General features: G+C 35.2%; 1 protein-coding gene across 1 annotated transcript in view; it reads left to right on the top strand.

The window, feature by feature from the left end:
- Positions 1 to 26,044, top strand: part of CFAP47 (cilia and flagella associated protein 47) — a gene marked incomplete at both ends in the record, with an annotated part of 301,646 nt that overhangs the window by 221,206 nt on the left and 54,396 nt on the right. The window contains 2 exon segments of the mRNA XM_082784753.1: positions 2,203 to 2,359; positions 7,161 to 7,256. Of these exon segments, the coding sequence (XP_082640879.1) occupies positions 2,203 to 2,359; positions 7,161 to 7,256 (253 nt within the window).

Genomic DNA, 26,044 nt, shown 5'->3' with positions numbered 1-26,044 from the left:
CCAGACTACTTTTGCTTGCTAATTGTTATACTGGTAACTGTCAGTGAATATTTGCAAAGGTATAACTGACATTATTAATGAAGACTTAAATAATGTTTCTTGTCAATGATGGATCAAACAATTTTTTATCTACAAAATACCCCAATATCAATCTCTTTCTCTTGATTTCTCTGATTAAATATGTCTGAATGGATAATTAATCCATCTGATAGCTAAATAGCTGACTAATCAGTTAATGACAGCACTTACAGTTTCTGATTGTGCTTTTTGCTGAACTAAGATAAACTGCTCTGTGCAATTACCTGCCTTTTTTTCTTCCCCCCCCCCCCCAGTTTGAAGCTGCATTAAGAGTTCTTCACAAAATGAATCTGAGTTTTGTTCTAATTGTGCCGTACTTTGTGAAATCAGAAATTAACTTTGTTGGGACAGCAGAACAGAAATATCATCCCTAATATAACCCACACACTGAGTTCTAATGTATTGCTTTTATTCTATTCTCTTAATGCATCTCTAGTACTCAGGTGTAGTGTAGAGAATTTAATAGTAGTAAGTAGTATTAAAGAGAAGCTTAGTGCACTAGTGATACTAGTGCACTAGTGAGACTGCACCATGAATATTTTGTTCAGTTTTGGGCCCCTCACTACAAGAAGGATATTGAGTTGCTCAAGCATGTACAGAGAAGAGCAATGAGGCTGGTGAAGAGATTAGAGAACTAGACTTAGAAGAGTGACTGAGGGAACTGGGGTTGTTTAGTTTGGAGAATACAAGGTTGAGGGGGAGATCTCATAGCTTTCTACAACTACTCAAGAGAAAATGGCAGAGAGCAGGGTGGTGGCCTCTTTTCTCAGGCAACAAGTGACAGGACCTGACAAATCAGTCTCAAGTTGCACCAGCGGAGGTTTAAATTGGACATTAGAAATAATTTATTCAAAGAGAGGGTGGTTAAGCATTGGAGTGGGCCGCCCAGGAAACTGGTTGAGTCCCCATCCCTAGAGGTATTTAAGAGACATGTGGATGTGGCACTCAGGGAAATAGGTTAGTTATGGAACTTGTTGGTTCAGGTTGATGGTTGGATTTGATGACCTTCCTAGATTCCTTCTTGTGATTCTATGACAAGCAATTTTGCTGTCCAATGCTATTTTCTGAATACATGATATTTTATTTATTGCTGTTTATACTGAAAAGTCTCAATGGATTAGCCACCTTTTACAATATTTCCAGTTTTGTTAGGTTTTAAGCTCTGTTTCTTACAGATGTTCATTATTTTTTTCAGACAGGCTATGTAAAAGTAAATGCAATATTGAAGATAACAAAAATAGTGTCTTGATTTTATTTATAGTTTTCTGCTCTCCTTGTGGTGCTTAACTTTTTAAATGATAGTGAACAAAACTGATCAAAGGATCACTTTGGGAAGTTTGCACTAAGATTTTAGTCTATATAGTTCTATAAAGACAGCATCAGGAATCTGCAAATTAAACATTTTCCTTAAATAATGGTAGTATATCTACATTTGCCATTTACCTTTAAAGGTTCCATAATGAGTGGCATTACTAATATCAATCTTTATAATCTTGAATGAGCAAATCTGGGGCAGGCAGCTCTTTAGTGTCATGCTGAAAATTTGATGAAAATTAACACCTCAGTTTAATTTTCTCTGTATGTATATTATTTTTTAATGCTCTGTGGTGATATTCTATATCCACCAGTATTTTCCAGTCCTCTTGATTCTTCTCAGTATAGTTGTTAGTGTTCTTTCCTGCCTTTGGAGTAACAATTTTATCTCTTTGATGATTTTATTGCTGCCCCATCAATTAATTATTTGCCTTCATTCTGTGTCTTTGCAAGAGGACTTCTCACTTAATCTCCTTTCAGATTCTAATATACATGCTTTGAGTTGCCTTCTTGCAATCACCCACATCTTTGCATTCACTACACTGGGAGCTCTTAGTAGCATGAAAGTAACATACAAAAAGGGGATGTGAACATCTCCCAAACTCCCATACGAAAAGCCTTAAACAGTGGAACTATTGATTCCAAGATAGTAATACTTAGAGTACATAATAGCTTGAGGGAATAAGAAAGAATCAAAGCACTTCACTCACAAGGGAAAGAGACATAGAGCACTAGAAGAAGACAGTTTCCCTTAAAATATGTAAGTCTGACTGGTCTAATAATAAATAATGACACAGTTTTCATTCACAGATTATAGAATGGATATTTTACCTGTCAGGGACTGGTCTTCCTCCTCACTTGATGGAGCCAACTAGCATGAGTGCATGCATTTTCCAGGGTTCTTCTGTCATCATATCCTTCAAAAATCCAACTCCTGAAAATGTTCTGGTAGATGTCATGCTAACAGGTACAGTATTGGTTTTGGGTGGGGGGAGGAACTTAAGCTCCTTCATTGCAATAAAACTGTGTGTGGGATATGATTACATTTGACTTATTCCATTTCTAGGAAACAAGAGTATTGTTTGTCATTCACATCCACCCTGAAAAGCTATATAGTCTATGCTGCAGAAGCTGAGGAAGAACATAAACCTCTAAAACCTGTTCATAGTAGACCACTTCCATCATGCAAACTCCTGTATACATGCAGCTGGTTGTTTACTCTAAACTGTACTGTAACATTTAGGCAATAGGAGTCGAGTCTCCTGGGGTATATTTTGGGAGCTCTATGTCTAAGACAAATAGCTAATGTTTTGTTTCAGTTTTGTTCCTCAGGTGTTTTCCAAATTATTTCTTTCAGATTACAGACAGTTAAAGAAGTTCATAAGAGCAAAACATTTCTGACTGATGTTCCAAGCAAGTATGTTTCAGAAATAATTTTAAACATACATCAAGAAATAATACAAGATCCAGAATTAACAAATATAATTAAGTCACTGTCCATACTGAGATTTCACAAATAGTGTAGAAATCAAGTTCAAAGTCCCAGATTCTATCTCATGACTAAATTTGTCTTTTAGTGAAGAAGAGAGATTTAGAATGTTCTCTGAATCTCCACATGGTCCAACATAATATGTAGCATCATAAAACAAGTGCTAAAGCATTTTTTAGCTTATGCATATAACAAAAATCAAAGATACACCTTTCAGCAGCCACTTTCAGCAAAATCAAACTTATACAAAAGTACGCTTTAAGCCGGGTTTACACAGTCATGCTCTGATTTGGTGTTTGTGGTGCATAGACAAAGGGAAGAAACACGATTTTTACAAATGTAGATTCATGTTTATTTGCTGCATGAATTAATGCTTTTGAATAAATTACAACTTCTGAGATATGAATTAGAAATACAAAGACTTGTGAAAATTGAACAACACCACACATGAAAAAAAACAATTGAGAGCAGTTCTCTTATCTGCTAGTGAAATAAACTCCTTCTATAAAGTCACCACCATGTAAAGTCTCCCTTCAATACCATTCATAGACATCCGGTTGTCTCTTATAAGCTCACCAAAGTCAGCATTTTTGTTTGTTCTATGTTTCTGAGAACAAACAAACAAACAAACAAACAAAAAACTTCTCAGTGATCTCCTGAGAATTCCATATAAAATTTCCAGAACCATCATTATGTTTCCAAAAGACTATTGCTACGCTTGCTTTCTTGTTGATCCCGAGGTTTAGTTCTACAATGATCACTTAATTTTATTAGATTTTTACCATATATTGTATAATATCTATAGGGTAATACTACAGGATATCACAAAACTTAAGCTGAAAAACAGATAAAACAATAGTTGGCACTTGGGCTATTAGCTAAATACAGCTAAAATCGTTCAAGTCCAAACAAGGTAAGAAAATCTTGATGCTTTGCACTGAATTAAACTTAAGTCCCATGGCTTGTTATCAGCAGTGCCAATACTATATTCAATGGACTAAACCTAGATGAGGTGGAATGAAGAACATGTAATAAAAAGTGAGTATAAAAGCACCATGAGAGTACCTACCAAAAACATCAGGAAGGCCACAGCCCAGAAGGTGTAGAGACTAACAGAAAGTACCAAAAAGAGGTTCTAAAGGTAGCTGCCTAACAAAATTTAAGAAAAATGCAGATGAGTCTATGAATGGATGTTGGGTAATCAACTAGTTACAGACAGTGCAGAAAATGCTGAAGCGTCTGATGTCCCTCCAACCCCATTAAGATTTGCAAGCAAAAACTTCTCCCAAGGCAGCACGTATTGACATGGTTTGAAATGGAGACAGGTGCTCATCAGGAAGCTATGGGCTGTGGACTACTTATAGCAGCTGGATTCATTCAGATCCACAAGTCCAAATAAAATTCATAAAGTGATAAAAGATTTCGCCAATGTGATTGTGAGTGAAAATTCATGGTGATCAGGAGATATCCCTGATAAATAGAAAAGAGACATATTGTTCCCTTCTTTTAAAATTGTAGAAGCAACACTGAAGAAGCGGTGGGTTGATCAGCTTCACCTCAGCACCTGGTAGGGTCGTTAGACACATCCTCTTGCACTCTATGCAGCCCAATACAGTACATTTCCAAGCACGTAAAAGTCAAGAAGATAATCAGGAGTAGTCAGATGGCCTTGTTAAGTGCAAATCATGATTGACTAACCTGATTGCCTTCTATATGGAAATGACTGACTATGCAGATGAAGGAGGAGCAGTGGATATAATATAACATGATTCAGTAAGACTTTAATCAGTGTTTCCTATAGCATTCTCATTTGGAAGCTAAGGAAGTCCAGACTTAATGAATAGACTGCTGAGTAGGTTGAAAATGTGGATGAACAATTGGTCTCAAAGGATAGCGATCAACAGTTTGACAGTTAACTGCTGTCTTGTAATGAGTATAGTACCCCAGGGGTCGATCCTGGGGTCCATATTATTCAAAACCCTTATTAATGACCTGGATGATCATAGAATCATAGAATCATAGAATGGCTTGGGTTGGAAAGGACCTTAAAGACTGTCCAGTTCCAACCCTCCTGCCATAGACAGGGATGCCACCTACTAGATGATGTTGCCCAGCGCCTCATCCAGTCTGGCCTTCAACACCTCCAGGGATGGGGCATCCACACCTTCTCTGGGCAACCTGTTCCAGTGCCTCACCACCCTCTGAGTGAAGAATTTCCTCCTAATCTCTAATCTAAATCTCCCTTCTTTTAGTTTAAAACCATTACCCCTTGTCCTGTCATTATCCGACTCAGCAAAAAGTTACCAGTGTTTTTTATAGGCCCCCTTCAAATACCGAAAAGCTGCAGTAAGGTCACCCCAGAGCCTTCTCTTCCTCAGGCTGAAGAGCCCAAGCTCTCTTAGCCTTTCATCATAGGAGAGGTGCTCCAGACCTCTGATCAACTTCGTGGCCCTCTTCTGGACCCATTCTAATAGCTCAACATCCTTCTGGTGCTAGGGACCCTAGGTTCAGATGCAGTACTCCAAATGGGGCCTCGCAAGGGCAGAGCAGAGGGGGACAATCACCTCCCTCGACATGAGTGCAATGTAAATTGGGGGAAGTAGCTGACATGATGAATAGTAGAGCTTCAGCCCAGAGGGACACTGATAAATTGTTGGAATATCTCTTTTTCTAATTGCTTTCATTTGTCAACTCATGGGGCAGCTACGCTGGGGTGGCTGAAGATACAGTAATTTATTTATTTATTTTTTTTACATTGTTACTAATGCAATCTTCCTTCTAAAATGTTTACCTTTTGTATTTCTCTGATTCTATTTTCCCTTTGTAATTATTTTATTTATCTTAGTTCAGACACATATAGAAGCACTGTGAATTACTAGCTATGCAACCTACCCTATTTGCTTGGGAATTAAGTGATTATACAATTTCTTAAAATACAGGTGTGTATTACATGTATGACATGAAGCTTCTCAGTGCAGATTGTGGAATGTGGCATGTTTCATTCTAGTGTGAAGTGCAATCTGGTATTCTGATTTGTACAGCAAGAAGAGCAATTATGAGAAACAAATTTGTACTGTGATCTATATGGAACAAAACCCATAATTGTCTTCTTAAAGTGTCTTGAATTTGTTACCCTGATTCCTTCTTTTCAAAGAAAGAGAAGCCTAGTCTTATAAGCAATGTTCAGCTTACTATTTATGGTCTTTATATGTTCTGGAAAGTAATTTAGTTGACCTTTTATGTTGTCCAAATAGAGTTTATCTGGAAAGGTAATGGGTATACTAACTCACATGTTGTAGATATCGTAGTAATGGTAACAGGTATGTATACATGTATGTACAGATGACACTAAGTTGGGGATGACAGCAGGTGACACCAAGTTGGGGGGAAGTGTCGATGTGCCAGAGGGTAGGAAGGCCCTGCAGAGGAACCTGGTGAGGATGGGCAGAGGCCAATGGGATGAGGTTCAACATGACTAAGTGCTGGGTTCTGCACTTTGGCCACAACAACCCCAAGCAATGCTACAGGCTTTGGGCAGAGTGGCTGGAAAGCTGTGCAGAGGAAAATGATCTGGCGGTGCCGATTGATGTTCGCCTGAACATGAATCCAGGTGTCCCCAGGTGGCCAAGAAGGCCAATGGCATCCTGGCTTGTATCAGGAATAGTGTAGCCAACAGGCTACACTATTATATAGGAAATTATAAATTTCCTTATATGGTCCTTATATAGATCTAAAGAATACTTATAAGGAAACCATTTCAGATAGCTTTTCTGCCATTGCAGTATCTCAGTTTAAGAAAAAAAGTTGCTTTATTAATATATTAAAATAGGTATGTAGGCTTTTCTTATGCACCCACCTTTGATAATTTGAAAGTGTATTTGAATTCTTTTAGCTTGCAAATGGGTTGCAAATTTCATTTTCAACCTCTAAACTACTTTCCAAAACCTGAAACTTTGTTCCTGAGGTGAAATAATTTTGAGGCTGTCTTCTGACAAGAAACAGGACATTGGATATTTTCCATCATGAGAGCTTCTTTTCACCTTCCTGAACATCTTTGTTCATTCCTCTGTTCCTTAAAGTTATTTTAATCTTGTTCTGTAACCAGGTGGTCTTCTCCAGACAGTTTGTTGTATTTCTGTGTATCATATCTTTTGTCAGTGGTTTGCTGTTCAATGTTACTACTTTTTAACACGGGATATATTATTCTGAAGTAGTCAGATTCTTGGTTGTTTATTTTTTATTTTTATTTTTATTTTTATTTTTTATTTTTGGTCATCAGATCAGGAACAGTCCAGTTGTCACCTCAGTGCATCTGTCCTAACTAAGTTCACCACTAAGGAATCTGCTTTCCATCTTCTGCTCAAACAGACACGAGGTATGTAATTTATTGAGTTTTCTTTTGAAATTTTAACAAGGTATGGTCTTTTATAGTGCCTGAAAACTACAGTGTATGCAAAATTCAGTGTTTTGATGAATGGAGCTATTCCAGTTATGTGCTGAATCTGAGTACTGTGGAGCTCAGTATTACCCCAATGCCACTGTCTGTTTTACTTAACAAATACAAATACAAATTAATATATACATATATATATATATCAGATGTGCTACACTTTACAGAACTTTACAGGATGTAAAGTTCTTCTCAGGTTTGATTTGTTCATTTTTGACAACTATTTTTTATTTTTTCCTTACTTCTGCAATGATTTTCTTAGGCTATTGGAATATGATATGACTTCTTTGGTAAATAATGTCTTACTATCAAAGCACAAATGTTACTAGTGATGCTGATGTGTAAAAGAAAGAAGAGGGCTGCAGCCTGACCTCGTAATAGGTGCTATAAGTATTATATAAAAGGATGAATGAGCCCATACAGTAATGTAGTCTTGATGTATTTCTACAAAATGCTACAAATTAAGAAACTAAATTCAAATAAAGTTGTATTTTACGACTGTAAAGATGAACAGCAAAATTATTAAAATGTTTATGAACTATTATGAACATCAATTGTTAAAATTCTTAAATAAATCTAAATCGAATGGCTTCCTAATTTTTAGTGAATAATTATATATTTTTATAATAACTGCAAATACACTTGAAAAACAATATTTACAAATATTTAAACTATTATCAATACTCATATTATTAGTTTATCCTATAGCAAGTCACTGTTTCCTAAAGCCTGAAGTAGCAGAAAGGAAAAACATGTAAACACTAAAAAAAAATCTTTAAAATAAAATGTTTCGCAGTTAAAAGGAAAGGGCAAGAAATTTCAAGAATAAACATGTTAGGCATTTGATAACTACTACTACTTTTTATTGAACTTAAAGAAAACAAAAATAGACTTCACAATTATTGAGGTCTAGATTGCTTATCTTTTTCTTCAGACTTGCCTGTCCTTTGAATTGTGTGTTGTTTTTTGTTTGTTTGTTTGCTTTCTAAGATAGATTTGCTATTGCAAATTACTGTTTTCTGTATTTTCCTATGTTGCTCATGGTAGTTTCAAAAGAGACAATAAAATCTAGAAATTATAAACTTGAACTGTCTGGAAAAGACTTAAATATTTGACTTTATTTTTGAATTATATTTTAGGTGATATTATAGGTCACATCTGATCTGAGATAGAATAGGAAGTAGTTAATTGCCTTTCGTGTTGTAATCTTACCAATTTGTTTTACATCTTGCATATGATAGAAATTGATTGATTCAGTTTATTCAGTATTCTAGCGTTATGGCAAAGCTTGGATAGAATTAGAGTATTTCAGTTATTACAAGTTATTCCTAAAGAAGCTTTCAATTTCTGCTGAAGCTTAGGAGGTAGATAGTCTTCTATATTTACAGAGAACAGTTAAATAAATTTCCTGATATCTATTTTTATATTTTTATATACTTCTCAGGTAGGCCTTCTATTTTCAAAGCATGTAGATAAATTATTTATATCTTAAAATATACATTAAAGCAAAAAAATTTGGTTTGTTAGTATCTCATACAATTGTGTGCCCATCCATTTCTGTCTGTTATAATGTTGCATGTTGATATAGATATCAGAATAAGCCATACAATTTTCCTTGAGGAGGTGATACCTAACTGTACCAGAGTTAGAAAAATGATACGGGGATTATTTGTTTTCAGTTTCATTCAAAAATCTGCCAGATACTACTGTTTTCCTCAAGATGTACTTGACTATCCTACTTGAATACCTTTCTGTTTTAAGCGATGTTGCAGACAAACTGTTTTTGTTTTCTCTCCTTGAAACTTACAATGCTTCAGCAATATTTTCAAGTGATATAGCAAGAATGATTTAGAAGTAGAGGAGGCAAGAATTTATCTGGACATCGGATCATTTTCTAAAAGTAGATTTTGCCCAGGCATATATGAAAGTCGCAACTGTTGCCATTTCTGTGTACTGCCCCCTTATGTACTTTTTTTCATAGAAGCTGTGAGGAGCTGTCCAAAGCAATCTAGCACAGAAAGTACATATTTAAAGTGACAGAGCAATTACTTAAAAGAAATATTACAACAACAATACAATCTTCATAAATTGTACTTTTCACTACTTATTCTTTTATATCAAATACTTTCATAATATAAATCTTTTTCTCCGAGGATTCTGCAGCCTAATCTCTTTTGTTGGGAGGCAATAAAACCAGTGAATGCACACTTGTTTAGCACCTGGTCTCATTCACAATTTAGGGACAATGGAATCATGTTAAGAATCATATTTATGGAAAGATTCTTCTTAGTATACTTCACAGTAGATGAAGTGTGGATTAGGTGTAGGTGTTACAAAGACTACTTTATCACTGTTCCCTATAGCAGAGAAAGAATACTTTGAAAACATTCTGAAATCAAATATTCTTCTTACTAGACTTTCTGGAATATGATTACCAGATCATTTTATATGCAACATTTGCACTTGTGGAAAAACCATGCTTGCTGCTAGTTAATTACTTGTTTTGGTTCACTGACTCTGTTTTGTCTAATGCAAAATACAGAGGGAGAAATTCAGAAATAGTGAAGTAGGCTGAAAATCTTGGGATCATGTTTCACTATCCTTTTACCAAAAGGAGCCAAAATACTAGCCATGCTGTGAAATTGTAGCTCATGTTAGTGTTTTTGTTGTTGTTGTTGTTTTTTCCTGCCTGAGCTTCACAGTAGTAACCTAAGACTTCTGGACTGTGTATTACTCTTTCCCAGTAACATTATTTCACCTGGTCCTAGTATGAAGTTGCGATCCCATTTTCATTCAACCTTCATTCTTAGCAGTTTATAGTTTAGCATACCTCAGTGTTCCAGGAGGCCAATAAGTTTGTCTGTTGTGAATGATTTGGTGTACCATCACACAAGAACAGTTATCATAACCTTATTTTGTAGATCTTTCTCTTCACATTTCAGTGTAATTTTTATAGGATACATATTTAAAACTTTGACATTTTAAAGCTATCATTTCCTGTTGCATGATCATTTCTTTTCGTTTTTACTGAGATCTCTATGATTTATCTATTTAATTTTTCCCTTTTCACTGTTTTTTGGTATAAAATACATATATTTACTGACCCTTACAAGCACTTAGAAAGGCAGGCTAAAATATATTCAGTAAATGTATATACTGTGAGGGCAACATTTTCCAAAAAGCTGCCTGCAGTGTTAAACCAGTGATGGCAATTAAATTTGAGATACTGAAATTGTGTATGCACTTCAGAAACAATATAGTTTCATATTTTATTAAGCAATAATTAAAAAAACATTTTAGTATATTTTTTATGATGTGCTATGATTATGGATAATTCAGCTCTTAAACTAATTTCAGCTAAGAAAGGACATGATTTTTGCTGGTCTTCAGACCATTCCCCTAAAATGTCAGATTTCAAGACTTAGTTCTTTATTTCTGTATTTATTTGCACTTTTTTTTTTTTTTTTCTTGCAATCACTTTCAAAGACTGAAAGACAATGACACTAACATACTAGGTTTTCTTAGTGCCTAGGAAGACTCCTTTCTTTCCCTTTTATAATTATTTCATTATCACAAGATAACTAGAAAAGCTACAAAAAAGACTTGTGAGAGAAAGGTCTTCATTCTGGCAAACTATTTTGAAATGATGTTGGAAACTGTTGAGCTCTCTTTTCTCTTGTATGTTCTAACTACATTCTGTACCTGTGGTTTGGTCACTTGCAACAAAGACATAATTTTACATTTTATAACTTACATCAGAGGTTGTGTTAAGAAGCAAGTCAGTATTTGTATAACAGAACCTGCAGAAAAGGTGCATTCAAGCAATAAAAAGACTAAACAGAAATATGCATGTCTTAGGCAATAGTACCCTACTGTTATCTTCAGAAAAGATAACAATGAAATTAACTGTAGAGAAAAGATAAACACTTCCTGATTGCTGAGGCTATTCAATGATTAGAGGCTCAATTAGGCTATATTTACATTAACAAGTACTTTGAGGCAATAGCAGTTGGTGTGTTGACCAAAAGTGATATTTAAAACCTGAAGTCTAGACTTGCACGTATTATGGAAGTTTTGTATATGGCTCTCCAGTGTCTGATCTCATGGACTACACACTTGTGAGTGAATGTAGCACATCTTTTGGTCTTATTTCTTCCAAGAAGATTCCAGTTTGCACAACCCGTTGCAAACCAGAATAAAAAAAAAATGAGGATAGTTGGGAAATTCATTTCAAAAAAAGTGTTTTCCTTCCTTTCGGGATTTTACATGTAGATTCAACAATTACTTTTTTTTTTTTTTTTTTTCACATGCTTTCAAAGGGAAACTGTTGAAACTGTTCCTTTGAAATGATGGAGAATTTGGATGCCAGATTTCCTTTGAATTTCCTTGGTCTAACTACTCTCTTGTTTTATCTATCCAAGACTTACTTCTTTCTGATGAACTTTTGCTACTTTTATTTAGTTTTGAATTTTCCCTCCCTCCCTCCCTTCCTTCCTTCCTTTCTTCTTTCTTTCCTTCCTTCCTTCCTTCCTTACTTCCTTCCTTCCCTGAATTTTCATCTTTTGAAACTATGAAATTTTACTTTCTTGAATAAAACTGTTCAACAGATGTTCTATTCATGTGGTGCATGAATTACTCATGCTACACAAGATTAATTCAGGAAGTTCATAGACTAGTTTTAGGTCAAAAACCAGCACTGTCCATGAGAGTAACCTCCAATGCCCATGGTGCAGATGGAAAAACAAAGTTCATGATACTTGATTTAGCTTTTTTGAACATCTAGATAGCATAAATAACTGCTAGCATGGATTTGTTTGTGAGGAAAATTTTAAGTACACAGCAGAATTTCATAACCTGGAGTGGTCATAATAATTTTTGAGCAAGAATTTGAGCACCTCATTTAGGCAAATTTGAAAATTATGTAAACCTTGGTAGAACAGCTTGAATAGATCCTAGGCTGCTCTGAAACTTAGGTTGTTGGTTTAAGTTTTTCCTTTTCCCCTTCTGGCCCATGTATTGTCTCACAGGTACATTAACTATTTAATGGTTGGGTACCATTTATACAAAAGGCTTTGCGAGTAGGCGATAGATGTCTGTTTGCCTTTATATCTAGGACTTTGGGACTGGTGGGAACATCTTTTACTCTGCAATCAGAATGTATACAATTTAAGAAAGAAAATCTTTGATTTATTTACTTATAAGTGTAGTAGATAACCATGACTAACATGTTGCTAATCTTGGTATTAGTATGCTCACTGTTCCCGGTGAGACTCATGATGCATCTTTGCTGCCCAGGTTCCCATCAGTCATTTAGGAAAGGGTCAGTCTCCATGCTTCTTGGAACGGGCTGATCCATGATGTTGCCACTTACTGCTCTTTGTTTTTTTTTTTTTTTTTTTTTTTCTATTGAGTTTTTATGTCTTTTAATCTCAGCTGTATCCTGTTGAGCCCCGGAACTGTTACTATCATCTCAACATTTCTGTATGTGTTTTTACTTTTCTTATCTTTCAAGACTTAGGTATTTTCTCACACCTTAGCAATTTTCTCAGTAAAGTCAATGCAAAATTGTGCACCTGTGCTGCACCTGGTTAGTTAGCATCACAGGAAAGTGAACTCCAACACAGAAGATTACATGTGCTCTTAAAGAAATGACTGTTTATGCTCACTTCAAAAGAACAACTTTCTCAAACACTGTTTGCAAGACAATGACTTTCCATCTTCTTGGCAATCTTTTACCTATGTACATGACTGTTGCCTTGTCTAGACCCTCAGCTTGCATCTTTCTTGATTCTGACATCTCTGAAGTGCCATGACACTCAGGAATTTGTATGGATGTAAAAAGCAAGATTTGCCTTGTAAAATTTCTGGCAGAAGAGGAAGCCAAGGGACTTCCTTCTGTTCCATGTGCATGGCAGCTTCCTGGTTGCTGAATCACCCAGTTTATCTCTCTCAGCTGGTTGAAATCTTTGTAACAGTGGTGTTGTCATGTTAGAGCTGACAGAGAGAAGCATGCTTTATTAAAGAGGACGACACTACTGGGACATAACATAACAACATGAATGATGCAATTCAATTCCTATCTCCAGAGGAGTATGCTGACAAAGTCAATGCATTCAAACTGGTGGCAATCTGAAATGGCAATCTCTACTGTCAGCATGGGAAACTCTGTAGATATCTCTGAAGACACAACACATTCAAGGCTTTCCTCATATGGAAAATATAAGTAAATCAGCAGGAACATTTTTATGCACTCCTGAAAGCTGACTGTGAGAATCTGCTCTGTGGGGAATCTGCTCAAAAATGCTCTTACAGGAAAGGCTAGTTATAGGCAGTGTGATTTATAGTGTTAATGATTTACAGGCTTTTCAGCACTGAAACAGGGATGCTTGGTATATTGGTACAACAAAACATGAAAATATTCTAATACAATGAACCATAAAACTTAAAGACTTTTCTTTTTAGTTTTCTGGAAAGTCTTCAGGGCATGTGATCTATGTATTTATGAAGCTTGTTCTATGCACTATTTCTACTTTTAGGTTTTGTTTTTTTTTAGAAATTATATGGTATGGAAATACATTTATTTTTTCAAATCCAGGCAACTGTTTTAATGAAATAACTTAAACTGAATGAAGTGAAATGCAATACCATAAGAATAATAGGAAGTGTTGGTTGCTGGTTGCTGTTCTTTTAAAAACAATTCCTTGAATTCAAAGAGTAGAACGGTACATTGCCTTGACTACATAAGGAATTGATTTATCTACCTGAGCGTGTTTTCCTGATGTTGCAAAAAGAGAGAGGAAAAAAAGATCTTCAGGATGCAAATAAAAGAAGGGAAAACATCAGAAATCCATCTTTTGCATACTCTCATGCAAATTCACATAAGGCTTCCCATGTGGATTTATCATGGAAAACAGATTTTCAAGCTATAATTACCTCACAGATTTAAGCTACACCATGCAGCAGGTTTCATCAGAATCTCATGATTTGTTACTGAACAACCAGAGGATAACACTTCAGAGCATCTAAACTATGCAAATCAGCCTCAGAGGAGGCTGTTATTTAACATTATCTTAGCCTATTTCTCTATTTAAAAATATCTGCTGTGTTTTAGAACTTGATAAGAAATTATCTCCCTGAATTTCAATAGAACTAGAGAATGAAAAGATGATTTCTGTCTTAGATGATTCTGTCTTAGAATAGCATATTGCTGCTAATATATTTGATAACAACCGAGGATGGACAAGATGTGTGCCATAATGTGTCCTTCAGTAAGATTACTTGCTTCATGCCCTCCGCTTTTCTTCATTCTTGCTTCTAATCTTGACCTGTTTAGATACTAAATCCAGTGAAAATTCCAGAGACACAGGTTTGTTTCATCCTGTAAACAATCCGTAAATTTATGTTTAGCCCTGAACTGACAATAAAAATTATCTTCACTAATTTTTTGTTGCCAGCTGCACATGTACAGTGAACATTATCAGCAATATCAAACTAGTTGTTCCTTGACTACCAGACCTAAAGAAGCTTGATTTTCTACTGACTTATGTCTTATACCCATTTTTCTGTCCTCCACAACATGTCTGTCTCCTGTGAATTCATCAGTGCAAGATCCTTCTACATCCACACTCCACCCTATTTATAAGCTAAAGACTGCTTCTTCCCATCTCTAAACTAGCTAGTAGCTTCCTCACTGAGAAGTACAACTTTTGAGTTGTACTTCTTTGCTGTTTTTCAGTTGACTTTCCTTGTCTATCAAGCTGAGTTTCACAAAACATTGAAGGAGTGTTAGAGATCTATATCTAATTTTGCTGAAAGTGAACAGTAGACTAAAAAGGAAAGAAAGAAACAAAACTCTCCCAGCATTGATATTACATTTTTTTTTTTTTATTCCCTGAAAATAATTACAAAGTTCTTGAAAACATTAACTCAAAATATTGTATTTTTAAATGAAAAGACATATGCAGGAAAGAAGCTGAATCTTTAGTGTAAGACTTTTGAAGATGGAGGATGATGATAAAATTTGATGTTTTCCACAAGGTGGTTTGTGGGGCTGAGGAGAAGAGCTGGTTGGTTTGAACTTTAATGTCTTTTTTATTATTATTATTTATTACTATATTCTGTTCTAGAGAGTTATTTTTTGAGTAACTATGTGGGGCACAGATTTTACTTTAAAACATAAATGCTACAAGGCAGTCTTGAAATTGAACTTTCAACCTTGAATTTTTATACCTTAAGAGTTCCTGATAGCTACAGTGTTGAATTAATGCACTTTTTTTTTCTTTGACACTTGAGTTTTTCTAAAGCCTTTTTTTTTTTTTTTTGTAAATGTTTTCATTGATTTTTTTCTTTGTTTTGTTTTGTCAAAGAAGAAATAGCTTTTTAGACTGAAATGAAGAATGAGTCTCAAATATAAGACAAAAGCTAAGTGAAAGTCAAATTCCATATATAGTTACTATAGTAGCATTCAGTAACTAAATCACAGTTTTTACCCACAGTGGAAACACAATTTTTCTCAATATAGTGGCTCAAGCTTTAAAGGCAGTGAGCCGTTAAGCCTCAAGATTTCCCTTAATAGGAATTTGATTTAACTGCCCTGCAGGAGCATTGTGTACTTCAGCTTCATTTTAAAAGTTTTGTTTCCCAATTGTTAAGGTTTTATGTATCTATTTCAGTATGATGTTCTGATCCCTACTCTGACCTTTTTTTTTTTTTTTTTTCATCCTAAATAGTATCACTTGTTCATAGAAGTCCAGGCTCTAGTGCCAGTGTGAGGAGACACTGGGTACAGGTATTTAGAAAACAACTATATGATTTTTTTTTTACAAACCCTTGGTACTCTGCCTAACTATCATATTGAGGGACTGCAAATACCAGAGGTGTGCCTAGTGTCTCTTTTGGAATTTGGTGTGATGTAGCGCAGACCCAGGTATGTTAAACAGGAATGTTTCTTTTTGTCTTGTACTTGTATAAAAACTAATTCCACAAGTCAAAATTATAGAAACAAAGAAATAATACCATAATTACCCTGCCAAGCACTCAACTTTGCTTCTGCATATTTTCCAGAACTCTATAAATTCTTTGTCTTCCTTCTCCACCCACTGTTCTATTTGACAACCCTTGGTAGATATCTATCTCTGTTGCTTTCTGAAAATGTTCATGTGTTGCAATGTCGACTGCATGCCATCTCATTCTGAATTGTAGTCAGCAAGGAATAGAAAGGAAATTTGGTTTAGTTTGGTGCGGTTATGTTTTGTTTGGTTTGATTTTTTATTTAATCACTAAGTCCTCAGGACTACTTGTTTGAATTGTTTAGGAAAGCTGTCAGAGTGTGGTGGACATGCAGACTATTTTCTAGTCTGTTTTTCTACTTCTTGGTGGAGTCAGTGTTGGTTGGGCTGTAGTTTAGCAGTATATACATGTATATCAGCTTGATCCAAAATTGTTACCAGTAGCAGAAAAAATCTTGCTAGATAAAGAGGCTTAGCATTTAAGAGGGTCTGTGATGTATTGAAGGATTTAGGGTGCTGAAAAACATGTGAACCTCAAACTGTTAGAGGTTAGAAATCAATGGACTTTGGGACCATGAAGATTTAGTTCTCCTTTCCCCACTGATGGAGCTGAATTTGAGCCAGGGTCTTCTTCCACACAGCAGACTGGCTGAGCAGCAGTTATCCCCACAGACAGACCAGCAGGCACATATACACAAGCACAAGCCAACCACACAGATAACACAGAGAACAGTTCCTTCACCAGCATAAAAACATTCAACACTTATGTAAATGTTTCTCCAAGACTCATGCCTGGATTGTAGGCTTCTTATCTGGTCACTGACATAGATCCTTTCTGGATCTTGGTCTGTTCCTACTTCCTGTCTGGTCCTGCTTGACATTCACCAGCAGAACATACAGTTAACGTTCATTTAGCTCACAAGTACATGCATGATTTCAGACAGATTTAAGTCTGTCCTGTATGCATACTCAGTCTGTAGACCCTTTATCCAATCAGTGGTCCTTACCATGGGTCACCAGACACTAGTGATCTTGTTGGCTAGTGTCACTTGATACTAGGTAGCAGCTGACATCCAACTGCCTACACAAAATACCACTCTCTCCAATAACTGGTCCTTAGACTTTCTACAATAGCTGGCACTCTGGCATCATTCTACTTGCTGGCAAGTCCAGTTTTAGCCTTGCTACTGGTTGAAACACAGAGAGGTTCAGGACAGGGGATGTACTTATAGAAGATGTAAATAGGATTTAATAAGAGTACAGACAATGATCAAGGCTGAGGTTTAGCCAGACAACCTTACTGACCAACACCTGCTTACACAGCTGGCATTTTTTATTCTCTTTCACCTTTACTTTCCTTTGCTTGTTCTTCCCTCTTTCACTTTGACCTTTCTATTTTCTCTCCTGTATTCACTTCCCTAAACATCCCATAATAATTTTTGTGCAAACCCCAGATTCTTCTCTTTCCCCCTGTATCCCCTAATAAGTTCCATATCCCTTTAGGCATTAGTCCCACTTAGTTTGCATGGTATTCTTTTTTTTTCTTTTTTTTTTTTTTCATTGAGTTATGTTGTGGGTTTTCCACAAAGGACAATGATGAAGCACAAAGGTGTTCCACAAAGGACAATCATGAAAGCTTCCTGCAACTTGCACTCTTCCTGGATTTACCATTGTAGACACTGAGCATATCAGAGGAAAATGGATCTCTCCTCTTTCTCTGCTCCCCATTCAGTTTTTGTCATTACCAACCATCATTAAGAATTATAGATGCAGGTTAAAATGCTGTTTGGACCTCAGCAGAAAACACATTAGGTTTTCCACTAAAAAAATATCCTGAAAAAAAATCCAAGAGTTTGTAAAGATGTCAAGTTGTTGTCCATAGCTTTGGGATGATAAAGTAAACTGGAGTTTTCCAAAGGTTTACTGCCTAGCTGAATTTTGTAGTCAGGATGGCCAGTTGCACATTGGAACAAGGTGATACATGTTTTCTCAGTTGTGCGTTATGTGCCACTGCTTTTCAAGTGAAAAGTCTTAAATGTCTTCATATGGGCAAAAGCATTTATATTAGTTTCATTCACAGATATACTTTAAGATTTTGGCTGCAATATGAAAGAAATACAGTTTAAGACTGACATCCACCATGGTAATATTAGCTTAAGTATACACGTTTTCAAAAATGTAACATCCTGAAGGCAGATTTTTAAAGTTGGAAAGATATATTTGTGTATATGAAGAATATCAGTTTTAGTTCAGCCACACACAAATGAAATGTTTGATTCTGTGGTCTGGTATGTGATTAATTGAAATAATAGTTGTTAACAGTTGCATTCAAAAGTCTAACAAGGTATTCATGATAGGGAAAGATGCATTTAGTTTGTGCAGTTTTGACTGGTGGAGGAAGTTCTTGATTCAGTAGCATATTTGGGTATGTTTAATTTCAGGCATGTTTAATTTCAGGTAGGCTTAATTTTAATTAATTTTTGGGGTATGTTTCATTTCAATTTAAATTTCATACACTTCCTAAATAGGAACTTAAGTTTAAACATCTGCTTCAGTAGCAGTAAAATTACATGAAATGTAAATGTGCATGTTAGCCATCTATTTTAATTGCTGTGGTATGAATCGAGGTGGGATAATTTGTGTGTTTAATTACTTTGATAAATACCTTAATTGTGCCAATATCTACATGTTCATCTAAAAATTATATATTTCTCCTTGTCCACAAGATGCTATTAAACCTAACCTGGGTCAATAATACTATAGCTCCAGTTCTTGACAAATGGTGTCTAAAATTGTTCACTGTAGGGAAGGAATAATTTAATTAAAATGAACATGATATCGTTACTACTCTGCTGCATTAATTCTCTTCCCTAGATATTTTGTCACATTATTACTAAGATTAACAAAGTATTAATTTATATATATATATATATATGTATATATATATATATATATTACTGGGGAAATAATAAATTATTCACATTCTCATTAAAAACGGATATCTTTCAGTTACAAGGGAAAATTAGATTCCCTGATTTACTTCTGTCACAATGCCTGGATGATTAGACAAAGCCTATTTTGGTTTGATAAAGCTGCTGGGATTGTACCTGTCTGAGTGTATTTATGAAAAGAATGCTTATCACTGGTACTTCTCTCCTCTCTGTGGATGTCTCAGTAAAATTAAATTTCTTTCTCTTCTACCTTTTATGATGCATAGACGCATATATGATCTTATTTTAAGCTTTCACAATATTTGTACCGAAACCTTCCCTGTTTACATGAAGATCAGGTCAATACCTTCACATGCCAACATTTGTAATGATTATCTTGAATCTGACACAAATACTTAGGTTTAAGTAATATTCATTTCTTTAAAGATTTACATTACTGATACCAAAATTTGAGGGGGAAAGGATGAGTCTGAGTACTGAGCACTGTTTTTGCCATTTGTCAAAGAGGCAAACTTGCTTTAACTGTAATTCAGTCTTTGTGCCTGTTCTAATGTAATGCCTATCCAGCTCATAAATCATAGTACATAAATAAGCAGAGAGGATTTTGACATTCAGTAGAGGACATAATTTGTATATTCTTAGGAAAATGTGGAACAAAGATCTATGTTACAATTAGATGAAAAGCGCTTGAATCATAACCTTTACTATTACAAGGTGTAGTATCTCACAAACATTGAAGCATGCAACAAAACAATCTTCACTGGGCATTAGTGTTTATGTTAAGAAGATATATAAGATGCTTTTTTACATTCATAGGCACTTGATATAATACCTTCTTCTGCTGAGTGGGGGGAAATTAAAGTTATTTCTTTGCACAGTAGTAGTATCCTTTGAGATGACAACGCATTTAAGGGCTTGTGACAGTAAAGATAAAAGTGTGGTTAACTTTCTGGGAATCTATCAGACACTAGTTTCTTGCCAAGACATTAAATTTACCCTTTAATGATGTTTGTACAAGGGTCTGACATATCTGATGTTACTGTTAATACACTATTTTAGGTACAAATCTGTGTTTGCTTGCAAAAATAGCTATAACCTTTAAAATTTTAAGTAGGGAATGAAAGTTCACTAATACTTAAGTACTTCCCACCTTCACATCTTGTTGCAGTACTTGATAATTGTATTTTCATAAATCTCCACTTTCTCGAGGGAAGGTATTTAACATTATTTTTAGATTAATCCAGAGAAACAGAGGCATATATATACTACAAATTTACCATACTAAAGCTGTGACTGTTTCAAAGTAAAATCTAGAGGAAATCATTTGGAAAATTATTTTCATAGCAAGGTCAAAAAGGAGGCTCAGAATGCAAACTATTCCATGCAACTGTCAACAAGTCCGTGAAACTTCCTCATATTCTTCAGTTTCTTTAATCTGTAAATTGGAACTATTAGCTTCCTTTTTAAGGTGTTAAGTGTAGTCCAGTAAATATATGAGAGATTTTGTAATAGATGAACATACCAAATTCAAATCATGTTTTCTGGCTGCATCATTTACATGCTTGTGTTAGTAGAATCGTTTGCTAAATATCTTTGTTTTGTAAATTGAAGTAAAAACTATAGTCTTGCAATAACTTTTTATGTTTAATTGTCTAACCTTTCTTTATCTGATCGCCTCACAAACACTGAAAATTCCTTATAGATTAAATCTCTTCCTTCTTCATCAGCAATTTTAAGATAAAACAAAGGTTAATAGACCATAAAAATTGATATCTACTAATTACAGGGCACACTGCCTTTTTCACAATGAATACTGATCACATAAAATAATCCCTGAGCATTGCTACTGTTTGTATTACTTCTGCTACATACTGATGGCAGAAACCATCAGCTGAGTTGTTTGCAGTCCTGTTAGAGGCTGTTACAATTCTTTCTTTCTAGCCATTGTATAAGAATTTGTCTTTTCTATTAAATAGAAAAATAAGAAACTGATTGCCGAAAAAAAACTGTTATACAGACCTGTATGAGTAATATATTCACTTTTAAACATGCACAAACAAGCAATTCAGTATTATTCACACAATAGCACAAGACCACAATACACATTGTAATAACATAATGCCAGTAGCTGTTGAGGAATTTTTGGATGATCTTTATCTTTTCAGATTGCTTTACATCTCTTCAAGTACAAAATCACCATCTGTACCCTATTAGTCCTTTTTTCTTTTCTTTTTTTTTTCTTTTTTTCTTTTTTTCTTTTTCCTCTTTTCCAAATCAAGAATGAAATCTCATGTTATTTTTGTGACCTGAATCCATAGATTTACCCAGTTCTCCTCCCTACTAAGAATGAAGTGAAAATGCCTTTTTTCTTTCTTTGTGCTGTTTCTGCCTGTTATTGATTAGAGAAATATAGCTTTTTCAAACTTTCTGGAGCCTATTTACTTATAAATTGAGTCCCTCCACTTGGTAGTGTTATCATATGTTGCCTTCTACAGATGCTGTTCATCTTTGCAATATAAGCATGCTTAAATAATTCAAGATGAGAATGAGAGATTCAATGATCTCATGTTATGTAGCTGATCAAAGAAAAAATTGGTTGTGACTCATTTGTTCTACTTTACTAAAAAAGAGAAGGATGTTAATGAAGTTTATTCACTCTTAACAGGAAAAAGCAAGAAACAAGGTCAATGTTATTCAATAGCCTAATACAAAATATTGCACATTTTTAACATGGAGCTTAATCAGTGCTAAATCTTAATCATTCAGAATAATTTTCAATGAAATGTGGAGGATTCACCATTATTGGTAACTTTTAAATCAAGTGGCCTTGTTTTTTCTAATTATATTCTATTCAAGAAAAGTTGTTTAGACTGAACCTTGATGTTTCAAAGTAAGTTCTAAGAAATCCCGTGTATTTAGGTCAAGTTGGATGATCATAAAGACTGAACTATTTAGCAGTGAAAAATGAAAAAAGCTGGAGAGTTCTGGATATGTAAACATGCTTTTAGCATCCTTTTGTTGGTTCAGTCAAAAATGACAAAAAATACTTTTAACTTAACATTTTCAGAACTTCCACCATATTCATTTGTTTATTCTTTTCTTACTTCAGAATGAAAACAGGGGCAAGAAATTGAGTACCTTAACAGTATACATAGATATTAATTGTTCAAGCTTTATTTTCTTTACATATAACTGTTGCAATCTGCCTCTAAATAATCACCCTCTTCTTTCAGATTTCGTGATCATTAGCTATTATACAAAAGGAAGAGATAAAATAATAAAATTAACTGTAATCCAATATATTCCCTCAGAAAAAGCTGTACACTCTAGGCAAAATCAACTACAGAGTGATTTACTTTTTAAGCTCTTTTCTAACTTCTCTAACTCCTGCTATATATCAGAAAATAAACGTTTTCATTCTTCCATTAAGTTGATGCCAAATGACAGTTTATGAAGATCTGTTCGATGTTACCTTTATACGCAAAGATTTCTTCCTGCACCTTTTCTACAGCTGACACCTATGACAAACAGCTACTAGGAAAAGCTGTTGTCCCTGCATTTGTTAAACTTGATTGCAAGTCAGTTATGCCCAGAACTGCTTTAAAGACTGTTCCCAACCATATAGAATAGGAACATGCCCTAGATTTGAAGGTTAGCTGCCTCTCATTTTGACTGATTTAAAATGGATAATCCTAAACACTTCCATGAAAATTCTCATTCCCGATTATTTTACTAGGAGTGATTATTAGTGAAAGTTGCAGTAACTGTCCTAAAATATCTCCTTCCTATGAAAGAAGGAGAGAGAGTATTGTTTTTGAGACAATACTCAAGAGTATTTCTTCCTGAAAGAGTATTGTTTTCATGTAATTTTACCCACTACTGTATTTTATTTTTTTTAAAGAACCAGCAATAACAATCTGTTTTTGTCCTCCCTGAATCAAAAGAAAAATAGCTTGCCTACTATTAAAGAAAAAAAAAAGTAGTTTGTGCAAAAGTGAGTAAAAGCAAAATTGTAGACAATCGGTTTGTATTTCATATGAAAATGTTGATGATAGTCATCCTGCCTCCTGCACTGTGGATTACATATTCCATTTCTGGATTCACACAGATGTACAGGATCTTCAACAGTCACATCTGTTCAGAAGGACTGTGGCTCCCATTTACCACTTAGTCATCCAGAACCCTTCCCCTGGGTCAGTACTATTCAGAATCATCTTGATGCTGTCAAGTAATTTATGTTCTTGATCCCTTCTGAAACTTCTTAATAGCAATTCCCAATTTCAGTGGATTTTTTCTCTTTTGGGAGACTTCTTTTGTTTTGTTTCATCTCTTACCTTAACAAATTTTCAAGTCCATATAATTTCCTAAACATCTGCTTCTAATCATTTTGTTCTTTTCCTGGAGGGCCAAAAACATCTTACTCTCTGAATTTAAAGGGCCAGCAACTCATACATTTTTGGAATACTTACTTTAATTTGCTCTAAGTGAGGGATATGAAGTTAATTTTAATCTTGCCCACAAAACAGGAGGCAATGCACAGCTCCCAGTAAAGAATGGCTAATTGTCTTTATGGTTGGAAACTCATGCCACATGTCAGCTATCCCTTAGGAAATCAGATCATAGAATCATTAAACCCGATACACCATAATAAACACCCTATTAAACACAAGAATTCAGCAGATATGTTTTGAGAATTTGATAAAGTCTTACAATTTAAACATAATCTATATCTAAAACTGAATAACTAGACAGAATTGTTTGGCAGCTTATAATTTTATGATGTGTAACATATAAAATACAGTAGAGTGAAGATAAAATGTTTATTTTGCTGAGAGAAAATACTCAAAATTCAGAAATAAAGCTTTTCCTGTAGAGAGAAGTAACACGAGAGAGATAGAGGAATGAAGACTGGTGGATATTCTCTGAAAGTATCAACTCATAGCCAAAATGCATCAGTTGCACTGCAGCAATATTCTGGCTAAGCTGTGAATATTTCCCTTATATGAACAAAGAAATTCAATCTACAATGCTATTGAATAGCAGAAAAGTTTCAATTGAAAGGACAGCTTTTAGAGTAGTTCTTGTAAAAGCTGTATCCACAGTTCCAGAAACTACTGTTCTGTCTGAGGATTACATGTGAAAAGGTGTGTAATATAGAATTGTCATAGAATCATAGAATATCCCAAGACAGAAGGCACCCCAAGGATCATCAAGTTCAACTCCAGGCTCCACACAGTAGTACCTAAAACTAAACCATATGCCTATGAGTGTTGCCCAAATGTTTCTTGAACTCTGGCAGGCTTGGTGCCTCTAGACCCTACAACAATTTTGTAGCCCTCCTCTGAATGCTCCCTAATACTTTTATATCTTTCTTAAATTTTGGTGCCCTAAACTGCACACAGGACTTGAGGCGTGGCTGCATCAGCACAGAGTGGGATGATCACTTCCCTCAGCTGGCTCACAGTGCTATACTTCATGTACTCCAGGATATGTTTGGCCTTTTTGGCTGCCAGGATACACTGCTGACTCATATTCAATTTTCCATCAACCAGAACCTTCATATCCCTTTCTGTGGTGCTGCTCTCCACCTTCTCATCCCCTAGTCAATACAGATAGGGTAGCCCCATCCCAGGTGCAGAATTTGGCACTTGCTCTTGTTAAATTTCATAGTTGGTGATTGCCCAGCCCTCTAATTTGTCAAGATCTTTCTGCCACGCCTATCTTCCCTTGAGGGAGTCAACATCTCCTCCTAATTTATCGTCATCTTCAAACTTAGCATACATTCAAGTCCTGCTTTCAGGTCATTTATAAAAACATTAAAGAGAACTGTCCCTAAAACGGAGCCCTGGGGATCCCCACTGCTGACTGTCTGCCAGCCTGATGTAATCCTCTTTACTACAACCATTTGAGCCTGACCCATCAGCCAATTGTTCACCCATTATATTATGTACTTGTCCAGCTCTATGCTGAACATTTTGTTTAAAAGGATACAGTATCAAAAGCTTTATTTAAATCCAAAAAGATCACATCAACTGGCTTTGCTTAGTCAACTAGTTGGGTAATATGTCATAAAAGGAAATTAAGTTAGTTAAGCAGGACTATCCCTTTGTGAACCCATGTTGACTGTGACCAATGACTGCACTGTCTTTCAAGTTTTCTGTAACTCCCAGAATAATCTTCTCCATAATTTTACCAGTCACTGAAGTAAGACTTGACAGTCTTGTAACTATGAGGGTCCTCTTTCTTCCCCTTCTTGAACACTGGAACATTTGCCAGCTTCCAGTCAACTGGGACCTCTCCAGCTTCCCAAGACTCTTGAAAAATAGTTGAGAGAGGTTTTGCAATGATATCAACCAGCTCTTTGAGTATTCTGAGATGAATCCCATCAGACCCCATAGACTTATATGCATCCAGCTGGAGCAGCAAATTCCCCACAAGCTTGGAATTGGCTGGGAGTTTATTGTTCCTGCAGCCACAGTCCTCCAATTCAGGGCTTTGATGTTTACTTTTTACCTCTATAAACTTAAAATATCCTAATACAAACCTGACTGCTAAATAATTGTTATCATAACTAAAACGAGCTTATACCAAGACAAATCTCAATTAAATCCTGAGACCCTATTGTGTAAGGTCATTAAAAAACCTTTTAATAGTAATGGCAAGAGATCATATTTACTGGGCTACAGAAGCCTTCCCTCCAGAAAATAAATAAATAAATAAATAAATAAATATTCCTAGTATGGAAAGTATTTAG

The sequence above is a fragment of the Aythya marila genome, assembly GCF_965140915.1.
Source record: "Aythya marila genome assembly, chromosome: 1".
NCBI classification, from domain to species: domain Eukaryota; kingdom Metazoa; phylum Chordata; class Aves; order Anseriformes; family Anatidae; genus Aythya; species Aythya marila.
This window is presented reverse-complemented; position numbering and strand designations above follow the sequence as displayed.